Source organism: Cydia fagiglandana, chromosome 8 (assembly GCF_963556715.1).
Source record: "Cydia fagiglandana chromosome 8, ilCydFagi1.1, whole genome shotgun sequence".
In the NCBI taxonomy this organism is placed as follows: domain Eukaryota; kingdom Metazoa; phylum Arthropoda; class Insecta; order Lepidoptera; family Tortricidae; genus Cydia; species Cydia fagiglandana.
The window spans coordinates 6,411,204-6,424,805 of record NC_085939.1 but is presented as its reverse complement, the minus strand read 5'-3'; the positions used below and the strand labels follow the sequence as shown (position 1 = coordinate 6,424,805).

General features: G+C 44.0%; 1 protein-coding gene across 1 annotated transcript in view; it reads left to right on the top strand.

Annotated features, from left to right (window-relative positions):
- The window catches only part of LOC134666535 (intraflagellar transport protein 88 homolog), a 42,099-nt gene that overhangs the window by 1,734 nt on the left and 26,763 nt on the right, over positions 1 to 13,602 (top strand). The window contains exons 3-15 of the mRNA XM_063523725.1: positions 156 to 279; positions 489 to 593; positions 1,170 to 1,283; positions 1,926 to 2,029; positions 2,913 to 3,022; positions 3,563 to 3,681; positions 4,575 to 4,726; positions 8,999 to 9,001; positions 9,926 to 10,151; positions 10,472 to 10,679; positions 11,035 to 11,194; positions 11,772 to 11,874; positions 13,078 to 13,200. Coding sequence (XP_063379795.1) covers positions 156 to 279; positions 489 to 593; positions 1,170 to 1,283; positions 1,926 to 2,029; positions 2,913 to 3,022; positions 3,563 to 3,681; positions 4,575 to 4,726; positions 8,999 to 9,001; positions 9,926 to 10,151; positions 10,472 to 10,679; positions 11,035 to 11,194; positions 11,772 to 11,874; positions 13,078 to 13,200 — 1,651 coding nt within the window. The remainder of the gene's footprint in view (positions 1 to 155; positions 280 to 488; positions 594 to 1,169; positions 1,284 to 1,925; positions 2,030 to 2,912; positions 3,023 to 3,562; positions 3,682 to 4,574; positions 4,727 to 8,998; positions 9,002 to 9,925; positions 10,152 to 10,471; positions 10,680 to 11,034; positions 11,195 to 11,771; positions 11,875 to 13,077; positions 13,201 to 13,602) is intronic.

The following is a 13,602-nucleotide window of genomic DNA, read 5'->3' as shown; positions in this document are numbered from 1 at the left end:
CCGGATTGGTGGGAAAGTACAAACGACAGGGTTGAGTGGAGGAATGGAGGGAAGTTATTTGCCCAGCAGTGAGACACTAAACTAGGCTAACAAAGAAACCTAGATTCCAAAACGTGTAGCAATTTAATGTTCTGTAACATAACGTTGTGTTTCAGAATAGAGGACAAGGTGAAGCAGATGGAGGCTCGCATCATGGCGCTGGTAGAGGAGTCGTGCATGCTCAGCGCGCAGCCCGACCCTGACGACGACACCACCAAGACCGAGCTCGACCTGGCTCAGGTGACCCATTATCTATAATACTCTACCCCCCTATTCATAAACGTTTACTAAAGTTAACACGTCGATAACCGCCGCCGACCGAACATGGCAGCAGCATACGCCGCTGCATTCGAAATTAAACTACATACAATGAGGTTAAATGGATAATTTAAAGTTTACGGCGGTATTATTCTAGATCCAATGTAAACAAGGTGTTGTATATATTCCAGGCGCTGGCTAAAGCGCAGGAAGCGTCCACGTTGGAGCGCCAGCTGATACGCATGCAGGAGCAGGCGAACCTCGGTGATTCACACAACTTGGACCTCACCTTCGCGGTCAGTTGAAACTTTTTACGGTTCTTTCACAGAATAAATAATAGTACTAGGTACAGAAGATTCACTCTTAACAAAACACGTCTATTACGACAGATATGACCGCTAGGTGGCGTAAGCGCGAGCAGGCGTCCGTTCCATAGCGGCGCGCGGCAACTACTATGCCTGGACACCAAAATTGGTGTGGGCGCATGTACTTGTAGCGACGCGACGAAATCGCGGAGTGAGCCAGGCCTTGTTCTGTACCAAAAACGGAAAAAGGAACACTTATGGTTCCCGTCTGTCATATTGCTAAGTATCTCGGGACTACTTACCTTTACCTACGAGATTGATTTCAAAATTTGGAATAGTTATAATTTCAAAGTTTTGTTACTAGATCAAATGGAGTTTCATACGAAAGAGCTTAAGTTGCACATTCTAACATTTCCGAACATAGTTCGCAAATCCTAGTCTTATGTAACAATTAGCAGCTAGCCCCAATGTGGTCATGGAAAGTAAAGGACGTGAGTGCCATCTCCATACTGCTATTGTCGTAGCACTCCTTGAAATAAAATAAAATGATGAATCCATATATTTCAGGTATTATGCAATCTCGCCGGGCAGTATGCTGTCAACGAAATGTACACCGAGGCACTGAACACCTACCAGCTGCTGACGCGAAATAAACTGTTCCCACACGCAAATCGTCTCAAGGTTGTATTTGTTTTTTTTATTTGTAAACCGTATGTTGATACGGAATTGGGCATAAGAAGTCTAAAGCTCGGTTTTCCTAGGATAGCGGTGCTGTCATATATAGCGGCCGTCTCCATACTAAATAATACGGCTAAATATGAGACGGCTATATGAGCACCGCTATCCTAGAAAACCAGAGCATAACCCTATACTATAAGGATATGGTGGAAATTAGAGATGGGCCGAATATGGAGTTTGCTGAATACGAATATTCGGCCGAATGCTCGGTTCAGATCTTACCGAACCGAATATTCGGCCGAATTATTCGGTTCACCTGCCTCATTTAAAAAAGCTTCAATTACATTAGTAACAAAAGATAAATCCCTTAGGTAATCCCCTAAAAAGTAAAAACAAACAGGTCAGTAGGCAAAGGACTCGCAAATAGATTTTCGACACTCTTCAAATAACCAATAGATCCAATGGAGTCTACATGTCTCATCATGTATTTTAATACTAGAAATATTCGCTGACAACGGGTGAGTGTCAGTACTTAAGTTAGCAGAGCGGCGGATTTATATCCCGGAATCGCCAGTTCGAGTCTCGTCCGAGTAACCGAATTTTTCCATTTTTTCCTTTCAAACTCAATCTTGACTATATTTGCAGGTGAACATGGGCAACATCTATTTTAAAATGGGCGAACATCCTAAAGCACTCAAATTGTACAGGATGGCTTTAGATCAGACTCCGACCTCTGAGAAGGATTTAAGGTGCGTATCATATAAGCCTTAGTCATCCGAGTCTAACACTTCTAAACCTAAACAAATCATAACTGAGTGTCCCAATTGGCCAGCAATTTGAAAATTATCAACTCTTTGTATCTCCTTGGATCATCAATTTGAGTAAGTAGTAGTTTATCCAAGGAAACTGACTGATTCTAAATTGGATATGCTGCTATGCTACACCAATGCAAAAATATAGTAACCCTAAGTTCTGCTGGAGTACCGGGATGGCCCCTCGCGATAGGAGGAGGAATCGTATTTGAGCTACTAGCGTTTTAGTAGTCAACAGTCACAGTTGTCACTGTCAACAAAAAAATAACTAGGCAATAAACGTATACGTACGTACGTGTACGTATGGGTGATATTTCACCTGTCCAATGTCAGTGCGTCTCACTCTTTCATTAAAGCAAAATGTAAGACTCAATACACATTGGACAAAGAAAGAGGATAGGTGGAAAACCACCCTAAGAAGAAAATGGACGACCCTCTTCCCGATACATACGTAGTCCTCATTTTCTTCTCTGAATATTATATAGATACATATAATTGACTCGCCCACCGAGGGTTCCGTATTTTTTAGTATTTGTTGTTATAGCGGCAACAGAAATACATCATCTGTGAAAATTTCAACTGTCTAGCTATCACGGTTCATGAGTTGCAGCCTGGTGACAGACAGATGGACAGACAGACGGACGGACAGCGGAGTCCTAGTAATCGGGTCCCGTTTTTATCCTTGGGGGACGGAATCGTAAAAAATATTTTTCATCATGTCAATATTCAGAAGTAAATATAGGGACTACATTTGTATGGAGTATCAGCGGTCCACTATCCTCCTAAACAGTAATGAAACAAGGTTCATAATCGTTTGCAGGATGAAGGTGATGCACAACATAGGGCTGCTGCTGGTGCGCATGGGCAAGTTTCGCGACGCCGTCACCAACTTCCAGCACATCATGCACGAGCAGGGCGATTTCCAGACCGGTCATTATTGCTATACTTACTACACTTTCCGTCTCTGAGGGCCTACCGCGAACCACGTTCGACGTTTTGCCTTCCTGTCACACTTAGGCTCGGTTGCACCAAACTGTTCGCCAAATTTTTATGTATGGAAAGTTTCATAGTAAAACGCCGGAGCGCGCCGGCTAACGTTGATCAGCCTGTCAAATGTGGTTGGTGCAACTGGCCCTTACGTACTAATTTCGTGGTTCGCGGTAGGACCTCTGTTGCGTTACATGCTCGAACGATAGATGAAATAAGAGCATTTGAAAATTGCAAGAACGATAGAGATCCAGGGGACCTAACCGGGTAACGATGGTTTATACTTTATAGGAAACGCGAATCTCCTGCCTCCACTTTCGTAGGTCGGCTTACTACCACAGTCGCAGTCTTTGAAAAAGTGATTTATGACATTTTAGTCTCTAAATACCAGTTATATTATAACGAAGAATTCGGTCCTAGTACCTTAAGTCGTGGTAGAGAATGTTTCTCAATTAAATTTCCACGTACATGTTACTATTTTAGGTTTGCACCTAGTCCTGTGCTCGGTGGCCCTGAACGACGCGGAGGGGGGCAAGGCAGCCTTCCACGCGATGCTGGACGTCGAGCCGCCCACCTACCACCAGGATATCACCGTCGATGACGTAAGCATTCTAAAAAGACGCCGCCCGGTTCCAAAAAAATGTTCTTTACATTTTGAATGAAACTGTTTTGGTGTTTTGACAACAGCGGCGGTGACTTGTCGCGTCGCTCGCCGCCCCGCTCGCGTGCGTCCAGCCCACGGCCTAACACACCTGCGTAGAAAACATTACCTAGAAGTGTTTTCTCCGAAATAGCTTTTTGTTTTTCACCCATATATATTAGAGGTTTAAGTCTCTTTTGGAACGGGGTGGCACGCTTTCGATAGTCGACCGCACAATGGTATTTAGTGATAAAAGAGAGAGAAGGTAAGAGCTGTAAAATTGATTTCATCTTAGTTCTACTATTGATTGTAATCACGAGTCCTGGTTATCGCGGTGTTCGGGCTACTTGCACCATCCTACTAACCTGGAGTTAAGCGGTTAAACCGTTAAGAGCCAACAGGAGTGGCAATTTCTCCATACAAACGTACTCGACTGTTGCCTCCGTGGGTTTTGATGATAGAACAATGATCTTTTCAACACAGATCAAAACTGATATCAATTAGCCAAAAAAGAAAAACGGTCCGACACAGATAATTTCATAATCATTCAGATTTCTAAATTTGGTTACGATTGGTTAAGTTTTGGAGGAGGAAAGAGTCGAGTACGAAACCTCGATTTTTAAGATTTTTACGCAGGATTTTTCGCCTTGTCCTTATCGCATTAGTTGTAGGAGCCGCTTCCGTTAGCGCGACGGGTATATTTACCTAAAATGTTTAAAATTCAGCTCCTGTTTCGTCTTAACCCAGTCTCAAATAGTACTGGTAACTATGGTAACTCTAGTTTTAACCAGTTAACCCGGGTTAGTGGAATGGTGTAAGTGGTGCTTAGTGAAATAACGAGGTAAATCCTCCCAGGAGAACGATTCGTACGAGTGTGTGGTCCGCGACGTGCTCCGCGTGGACCGGCTGTCGCGCTGGTCGCGGCGCGCCGCCGCCGACGCCGAGCGCTGCCTCGCGCTCGCCGCCGCCGCGCTGGTGCGCCCCGCCGAGCGCGACGACGACACGGGGTGAGTGCTCGTACGAGTGTGTGGTCCGCGACGTGCTCCGCGTGGACCGGCTGTCGCGCTGGTCGCGGCGCGCCGCCGCCGACGCCGAGCGCTGCCTCGCGCTCGCCGCCGCCGCGCTGGTGCGCCCCGCCGAGCGCGACGACGACACGGGGTGAGTGCACGCACGAGTGATTAAGGCCTAATTTAGACGGCGCGCGAACTCGCATGCGAGTTTTTACATTGCGGTATTTGATTGGTCGGCTGAATTGGATGTAACCAATAGTTTTCAATGTAACTAAAATTGTATACGAGTTCGCGAGCCGTCTAAATCAGCCCTAAGGGTGGTATTCCATCTGTCCAATATCTTGGTCCAATGTGTGGTGTACCCTTGTTTTGCCGACAAACTTTTCATCGAATATTATTTCATCGACAACGATTCATCGAAACGTTAGTACTAGTAATATTGTTTGGCGTTATTATGTTTCATATACTATTTATTTCAATTTTTCTTATTGCGTAGAAATACTATTCTACGAATATTAATTGATCGCTGATTCGTTTCAAATTATTTCAATTGGCATAACTACTAAACAATGTAATTCATTTGTTCGACGTATTACTTTAATACATTTTTATATGTCGTACTACACTTTTATATACATATTTTTCTGTTGTAAAAATTTTAAATTTACGTTAGGTTAGAACTGCGACCCCACACAGAATTGAACGGCTATCAAAGTCGGTTTAGGTTAGGTTAGAACTGCGGCCCCACACAGAAACGAACGGCTTTCAAAGTGGGTTTAGGTTAGGTTAGAACTGTGACCCCAAACAGAAACGAACGGCTTTCAAAGTCGGTTTAGGTTAGGTTAGAACTGTGACCCAACACAGAAACGAACGGTTTACAAAGTAGGTTTAAGTTAGGTTAGAACTGCGACCCACACAGAAACGAACGGCTATCAAAGTCGATTTAGGTTAGGTTAGAACTGCGACCTCACACAGAAACAAACGGCTTTCAAAGTAGGTTTAGGTTAGGTTGGAACTGCGACCCCACACAGAAACAAACGGCTTTCAAAGTAGGTTTAGGTTAGGTTAGAACTGTGACCCCACACAGAAACGAACGGCTATCAAAGTAGGTTTAGGTTAGGTTAGAACTGCGACCCCACACAGACACGAACGGGTTTCAAAGTAGGTTTAGATTATTTTAAAACCCTACCCGCGACCTGCCACCCTATACAGTAATAAACGGCTATAATCGCACAGAGTGAGTCGACTGACGTGACTGACGTTTAGTTCCGATAACGAAATATTACAAATTGAAATAATTTTACGCGTGACAAATTTTATTAAATACAAACCAAAATGAAATAAGAAAACCCGTAAAGAAATCCCACGATATAAACTATATTTAAAATAACTCAAGTACCAATTAAAAGTCCCCGATTTAAATTTACTAGTATCGATTCTTGGACGCAATAACTTGTCGATGAAATGAAAATACTTGAAGCGTTGTCTTCGAAATAAAATTCGATGAAATGTCTGTCGGCAATTCAAGGGTAAACCGTATTTGCGTCTCACATTTTGCGTAATGAGAGAGTGATACGCATTGCACATTGGACAAAGAAATTGGACAGGTTGAATACCACCCTGAGGTGAAGAAATGTAGTACATATCTATGGATTCACTATATATTTATAGTCTATCAAGCCATTTCCGTCAGTAGAAAAAATCGGTAAATTTTAGAAATGTAGGCGTAAAGGGTTATGCCATAGAAAATATGAATTACGCGCCTTTTTCTACTGACTAAGTTGTTTTTTGCGATACAGTTAGTGACTTTAAAAAAAAAATGGCATTCGAGAGAAGTCTACAACTCGCAGATCCACTAGTATTTGTCAAATACCATTTGAATTACCCGCGTGCCACCGTAGTGGCGAAGTCTTCGCCGCGAAGATGATCATTTTAATAAATGAGTCAATTTGTTTTTATGGATGGAGGATGAATTCGTTTTTTATTCTGAGAATTCTACACGTGTCACATACGCCTAGATACAGGAAGTCAACATGATAAGACCGTTGGCAAACAACATCAGTACGCTTGTTTTTATTACTGATACTGATACCTACCAAGTAGTCACTGTAAATAATACACATAAGCCTATATAATAACAATACCTATAGGTAAGTATATAATGATGTAATTCTTATGGCTTGCAGTAGGTAATCAACTAATCAGATAAAATGAATAAAGCATTGACATATATGTAAAGACGGGCCTTACGGGCACTAAGAAATGGTGCTAGTTCAGCGGTGTGACTCACGAATACGAGCCAATCAAATAGTCTAACGCAACTATAGTTATAGTTGCGACCAATCGCGTTGTGGCGTTAGACAGCACGATTGGTTCGAATCTCGTAAGGCCCGCCCTTAGATATATGTCAATAGGATGGAGTGTTTTAGACTTTTCTATTGTGAATTGATTCCTACTGTAAAAACAATAGTATAAATTAGGATCAGGGTGTACTGTTAAGCTTCAATATTCTAGTAAACAATTAGCAAAATCATAAATAAGTAAGATATCGACAATCATACCACGAGGTGTGATAAAATCTAGATTTTGATTAGAAATAAACAACGTGCCGTTGGTTGATAAGTGTAATCAAGAGATATACTTAGGAATAACATGTTATTAATTTCACGTCACGTTTTTCCGGTTTACCCTCCAAGTTGTTGCCGTGACCGATAAAGCGGATTTATTGATATACTTTCCTTTTAAATGTCCTATATAATTATTATTAACCTTCTGAATAAGTGGTTCGAAAAATGGAATCTTGAGCGTTGCGAGGATTTCAAAGCACGAGGGTTAAACAAAATTTGCCCCCGAGTGAAACACAATTTTTTTCACCACACCAACCCAAAGCACATATTAAACTTAAAATATCAAACAAAATCAAAACAAATCAAATCCAAAAGAATGTTATTACATATTTATCATCCAAAATCAACAATTTAAAATTCAATTCTACCAGCAAACATAAGAAAACAACTCAGAATTTGCATTTGATTACTTTGCCTCACATGTGAATAAAATGCAATTTTGCTATCAGTTTTTGAAGTGCAAAGTAAGCCTTTCCGAGCTGGTGTGGTGAAAATAACTATTTCACACGACTGCCCTAAAAAAGAGTGTATTGTTTTATATGAAAGGTTGGGTAGGTTAATACGTGTAAGACTGTACCCAAATATTTATTTATTTGTAGCTAAGTAGGTGTAAACAGTAAAACATTAACATGTTATTTTTACATTCAAAAAGTGTTGTATAATTCATATTAAAATATTTAAGGGTCTTCTTCGCAATAGCGTATCTCGAGATTCGGGGTATATACAGGGTGGAAAGATAAGTCGGGCCCTGGAGGGAAACTACCTTAAATCCTTAAGCTGGCTCATTTTACTTAAAGGAGACATTCCTTTATTTTCTAAAAGAAACAAAACTGCATTCACAGTATTTTTGTTTTTTTCTTCAAATATTACATTTTATGGATATTTTGTACGACAGACGAGTGTAAGACCTAATGTTTCTTGGAGAAATGTTATCATTATATATATGCCGTAGTCAGATCGTATAATCCGCCGTATTACATTACGGCTAGCCGTTTTCAAAAACAGGGGCGTTTTGAAATGCGGCGGTTCGACGATTAGCCGGATTGTCACTGCGATACGTTCTTCAATAAGGCGGCCTACGTTTAGCCGCATCGTACATTGTAGAGTGACCAGTTCTTTCGGTCGCCTACGTAACCGGAATTTGACAATGTTTGCAATTTAATTTATTTCTACCATGGTCCCACCGCACTACATGTGTTTCTTTTCCAAAACATTTTCTTCACAACTTAAATAGACGGAGCCCCGCAAGCGGGGCTCCTATTTCTGGGCGGTTTGCCCTTCGGGCATCTGAAGTTACCTAACGAACCTAACCTAATTACCTACCTACGCTTTTTTCCCCAAAGTGTCATGTTTTCACGGACGTCTCACTTAATCAATAGGTAGGTAGGTTAGGTTCGTTAGGTAGCTTCAGATGCCCGAAGGGCAAACCGCTCAGAAATAGGAGCCCCGCGAAGCGGGGCTCCGTCTAGTTAAGTTGCGAAGGAAATTTTTTTTTTTAAAGAAACAGTCCGACAAATTCCAGATTTGATGGACACCCCAGCGTTTTTCAGGCAGCGCCACGAGTGTTAAAAATGGGAACTAAAAACTGTCAAAGCGGCGGCTAATGAGTCGCTGTATTACATTACGGCTAGCCGTGTTGAAGAACGTATGGCGCCGAATACATTCCGGCGGATTCTCATTCAGCCGCATTCAATACGGCTAATCGTTAAACCGCCGCATTTCAAAACGCCCCTGTTTTTGAAAACGGCTAGCCGTAATGTAATACGGCGGATTATACGATCCGACTGCGACATATACATTAACTGTATCGATTAGTAGAATAAAATTGCGAGTTTTTATTTTTTTGGAATTTTTAGACGGTTCGAGTCCCGGGCGAGGCAAGTGAGTTTTTGAAAATCTTTGAATGCTGTTTTGTTTCTTTTTAAAAATAAAGGAATGTCTCCTTTAAGTAAAATGAGCCAGCTTAAGGATTTAAGGTAGTTTCCCTCCAGGGCCGGACTTATCTTTCCACCCTGTATAGTCCTATTCAGGGACGTTCACGCCAGTAGCCATAATGTCGTCCAGAGACGCCAGTGTACCTCTCTTGGTAGGTAGGTGAATTGCAGATAAAATGTACCTTTTGGATTTCGTAACTAAGCTGAGAAAAAATGAAATTCATAATTGCTGTAACGAAACGTTTGGCGTATATTTCACCTAAGCTCAGTTTCGTTACGTAACGAAAAATAACGAATCTGACGAGAAGGGTATATGAGAAATAATGCCCTAAATAAATATTTATCGTCAAACGTGTCATACATTGTTTTAAAACCAATTTGTAGGAAGCAGAGTAAAAACAATCGTTTATGAATAAAGCTGTGTACTATAATCAAACTATTTGCCAGGGAAACTCGCCGTTAATAACCCTGAGATTTCAAAATAATCACTTTTGTTAAATTAACATAACTCCGATGTGTCTTATTCTCAAAATATTTTTTTAAATTCTCTGTGTTTTCACGGGACACTGAATACGCTAAAAAGGTACAAGGGTAACACCAGTAACGCCGTTAATATTAATTATACGTTCGTATAGCGGCATGTCGTGGTGCGTGGAAGCGCTGCGCGGGTACTCGGGCGGCGCGGCGGGCGCGCGGCTGGAGCTGGGCGGCGCGCTGGCGGCGCTGCGCGCGCCGGGCCGCGCGCCCAGGGCGGCCGGGGCGCGCGCGCTGCGGCGGCTCAAGGCCGTGGCGCGCGCGCACCCCGGCGACCGGGTGCTGCGCGCCGAGGCCAACGCGGATGCGGCCTTCGTAGCTTATGCGGTATCTCCTTGCATTCAGTTATCCTATAATCAATACCGGCCAAAATTAGATCTTGAAGCATTCAAAATTGATATTTGATTGTCATTTCGAACGTGATATTGCCCGCACAGCAATATATTTTAGAATAAAATAGCTGATATAGCCAAAGGCCACGACGAGCAATATTTAAAACAGAAGTATATTTAGGTATTTAGATACTGAAGTGTGTAAAATGTAATAATCTGCGCAATGCCCATATCTTCCGTCGCAAGTTTCGCGCGGCGTACAATATCCTTTGTTCCCTTCTAATTTCTCAGTTTTACGCCCCCTCTTAATTCCAGCTGGGAAACTTCGCGGAAGCCCGGTCGCTGAGCGAGTCGGCGTCGCGCGATGACCCGTACTCGTGCCCGGCGCGGGTGACCGCCGCGCTGGCCGCCGCCGCCGCCGCCGGCGACGCCGACGACGCCGACGCCTGGCGGGACGCGGCGCAGCAGCTCACCGCGGCTAGCCATCTAGATCCCGCCGATCTCATCGCTATGCATGACTTAGGTAAGACTGCAGATGGCTTTTAAAGTACCTAATCTTCAACTCTTTTTCGACAGACTGCATCAGTCACCTTTTCAGTACTTTGGAGGACAATCGCTCCCAAAAGGTTGAGATTGGTCAGCTAAAAAAATACGTGTCTGTTATTTCAGACTATACTCTCTGGCATACATAAAAAAAAAAAACAAATCGGTCGGAGGCGGACAGTTGAGTACCTTTCCTAGTTAGTAGAAACATTTTAGCTTTCAGCAATCGCTGCTTTGTCGAGAAAATTACCAATTGTGTACTGTCATAGAAAAAAAACGCTTGTTGATGGAATTGGCCGCATTGACTTAAACAAGAATTAATTCTGTGGTTTTAGCGCTGGCATTGGAGCGCAGCAGCTCCCACTCGGGCGCGACGGCGCGCTGGTCGCGCATGCGCAGCGCGGGCGGCGCGGGCGGCACGCTGCGCGCGCTGGCCGCCGCCGGGCTCGCGCGCCGCGCCCGCGCCCTGCCCGCGCCCAGCGCGCCCGACCACTGGTACTCTATCTGTGTACTGTGTAGCTGCGTACTGTGTACCGTTGAGCTCTATTTTCAAGCTACACACTAGCTGGGTACCGCGTAGCGACGCGATAGACCCCATTTTAAAAACGCTACTCGTCTCTCCTGAGGCGGCCTTAGTGAACATAAGGGACCGGGCTGTAGATCTTTACCATTGTTTTTTATGTTAACGCTTTTCATAATTTTACGAAGAAAGGCCCAAGTTTCTGTAAAAATAAACTAATCTTGACCTAGTTTTAGGCTACATTCTGACGGGTACCATATACCGTGTACACACGTACCACAAAAGTACCTAGTATCGGATCGGTTACATTACATCAAACCGTCGCTGAATTTGATTTAACTTAGGGTCGGTTGCACCAAAGCGTTAAAGCGTTCGCTAAATATTTATTGCATGGGAAGTTTCATAGTTCACGCCTGTTTATCGTTGATCAGTACGTCAAGTGTGGTTGGTGCGACCTGGCCTTAATATAACGACGTTTATAAGTCCGCTAAATGTGGTGCAACCAGCCCCTAGTAACGTAGAATTTTACATACGCTTATGGTTATGGTACAGGTACAACACAGTCGGCAGCTGGGACGCGGGCGTGACCTGCGCCCTGGCGCAGTGGTACAGTGAGATAGGCGACACGCAGACCGCCAAGCATCACTACCAGGACGTACGTATTATCCGTGTAACTGTGCAGGTACAACACAGTCGGCAGCTGGGACGCGGGCGTGACCTGCGCCCTGGCGCAGTGGTACAGTGAGATAGGCGACACGCAGACCGCCAAGCATCACTACCAGGACGTACGTGTTATCCGTGTAACTGTGCGGGTACAACACAGTCGGCAGCTGGGACGCGGGCGTGACCTGCGCCCTGGCGCAGTGGTACAGTGAGATAGGCGACACGCAGACCGCCAAGCATCACTACCAGGACGTACGTATTATCCGTGTAACTGTGCAGGTACAAAATAGTCGGCAGCTGGGACGCGGGCGTAACCTGCGCCCCGGCGCAGTGGTACAGTGAGATAGGCGACACGCAGACCGCCAAGCATCACTACCAGGACGTACGTGTTATCCGTGTAACTGTGCAGGTACAACACAGTCGGCAGCTGGGACGCGGGCGTGACCTGCGCCCTGGCGCAGTGGTACAGTGAGATAGGCGACACGCAGACCGCCAAGCATCACTACCAGGACGTACGTATTATTCCGTGTAACTTTTTACCGCCTTTCTTTTAACGAACTTACAAATCTATGTTTAAAATATTTTTTGCTATACATATTTGTTTCTCTCAATGACTTCACTTAGAGACAAGACGCCAATATTCATCTTTCTGATATCTATTTTGCTGGCGCCACTGACATACTAACTACACAAACGGTGCAATAACAGAGGGTTGTCGAATTGCCGTACCATAATCGCGTAATTCGTAAGTACAACCTATACTACCTGCCCTACCTGGGCTTTAATAAATCCGATAATAATATTCGCTCCGTACACAATCGAGATTCAACTACAATACCTACTTACCCCCTTATTCATAAACGTGTACTAATGTCACAGACCTACTCCAAAGCCAAGCGGTTTTCTGTGACTAAAGTTGACAAGCCGATAATAATCGTTTGTCCCTATCCGACGTATTGGTACGATGGAAAGGGACGAACGATTATTATCGGCTTGTCAACTTTAGTAAACTTTTATGAATAAGGCCCACTTGCACTGCACCATTCTACTAACCCGGGGATAACCGGTTAAACCTGGAGTTACCATGGTTACCAGTACAATTTGACATTAGGTTATTAGGTTTAACTGCTTAACCCCGGATTAGTAGGATGGTGCAAGTGGGCCTAAGGGGGTTAAAGTGTTGAGCCCAATGCAGGTGGAAGCGATATGGCCCTGCGACGTGTCCGCGCTGGAGTGGCTGGCGGGCGAGGCGCGCGGCAGCGAGCCCGAGCTGGCGCTGCAGTACTACCGCCGCGCCGCCCGGCTGCAGCCCAGCAACGTGAGTCCACACACCTCACATTTGTGAAGCTCAGCAGTTACCATTCACAAAAACAATTATAGAAATAAGTTTTTGGCAAAAATTTCATTTTTGGTACAAGCTTTTATCGCCGTCTGTACTTTTTTTTCCACAGGCAACTAATACTCATCGAAACAATTCTAAGAACCCCAAACACAATTAGGTTTCGTTGTTTTATCACAGAGTTCCTATGGCCACCTCCGGTCTCCATCATCAGATCAGCTCGATGGTACCATAATATTGCATTGTCATCCGATTTATCAGTCATGCAAAATTTCAGCTCAATCGGAAACCGGGAAGTGGATCAAATTTCACTCGCAAGATTTGATTACAGACAGACAACGGTCAGGTGAAAGTAAATAAGAGCTTGTAAAAATAGGACTC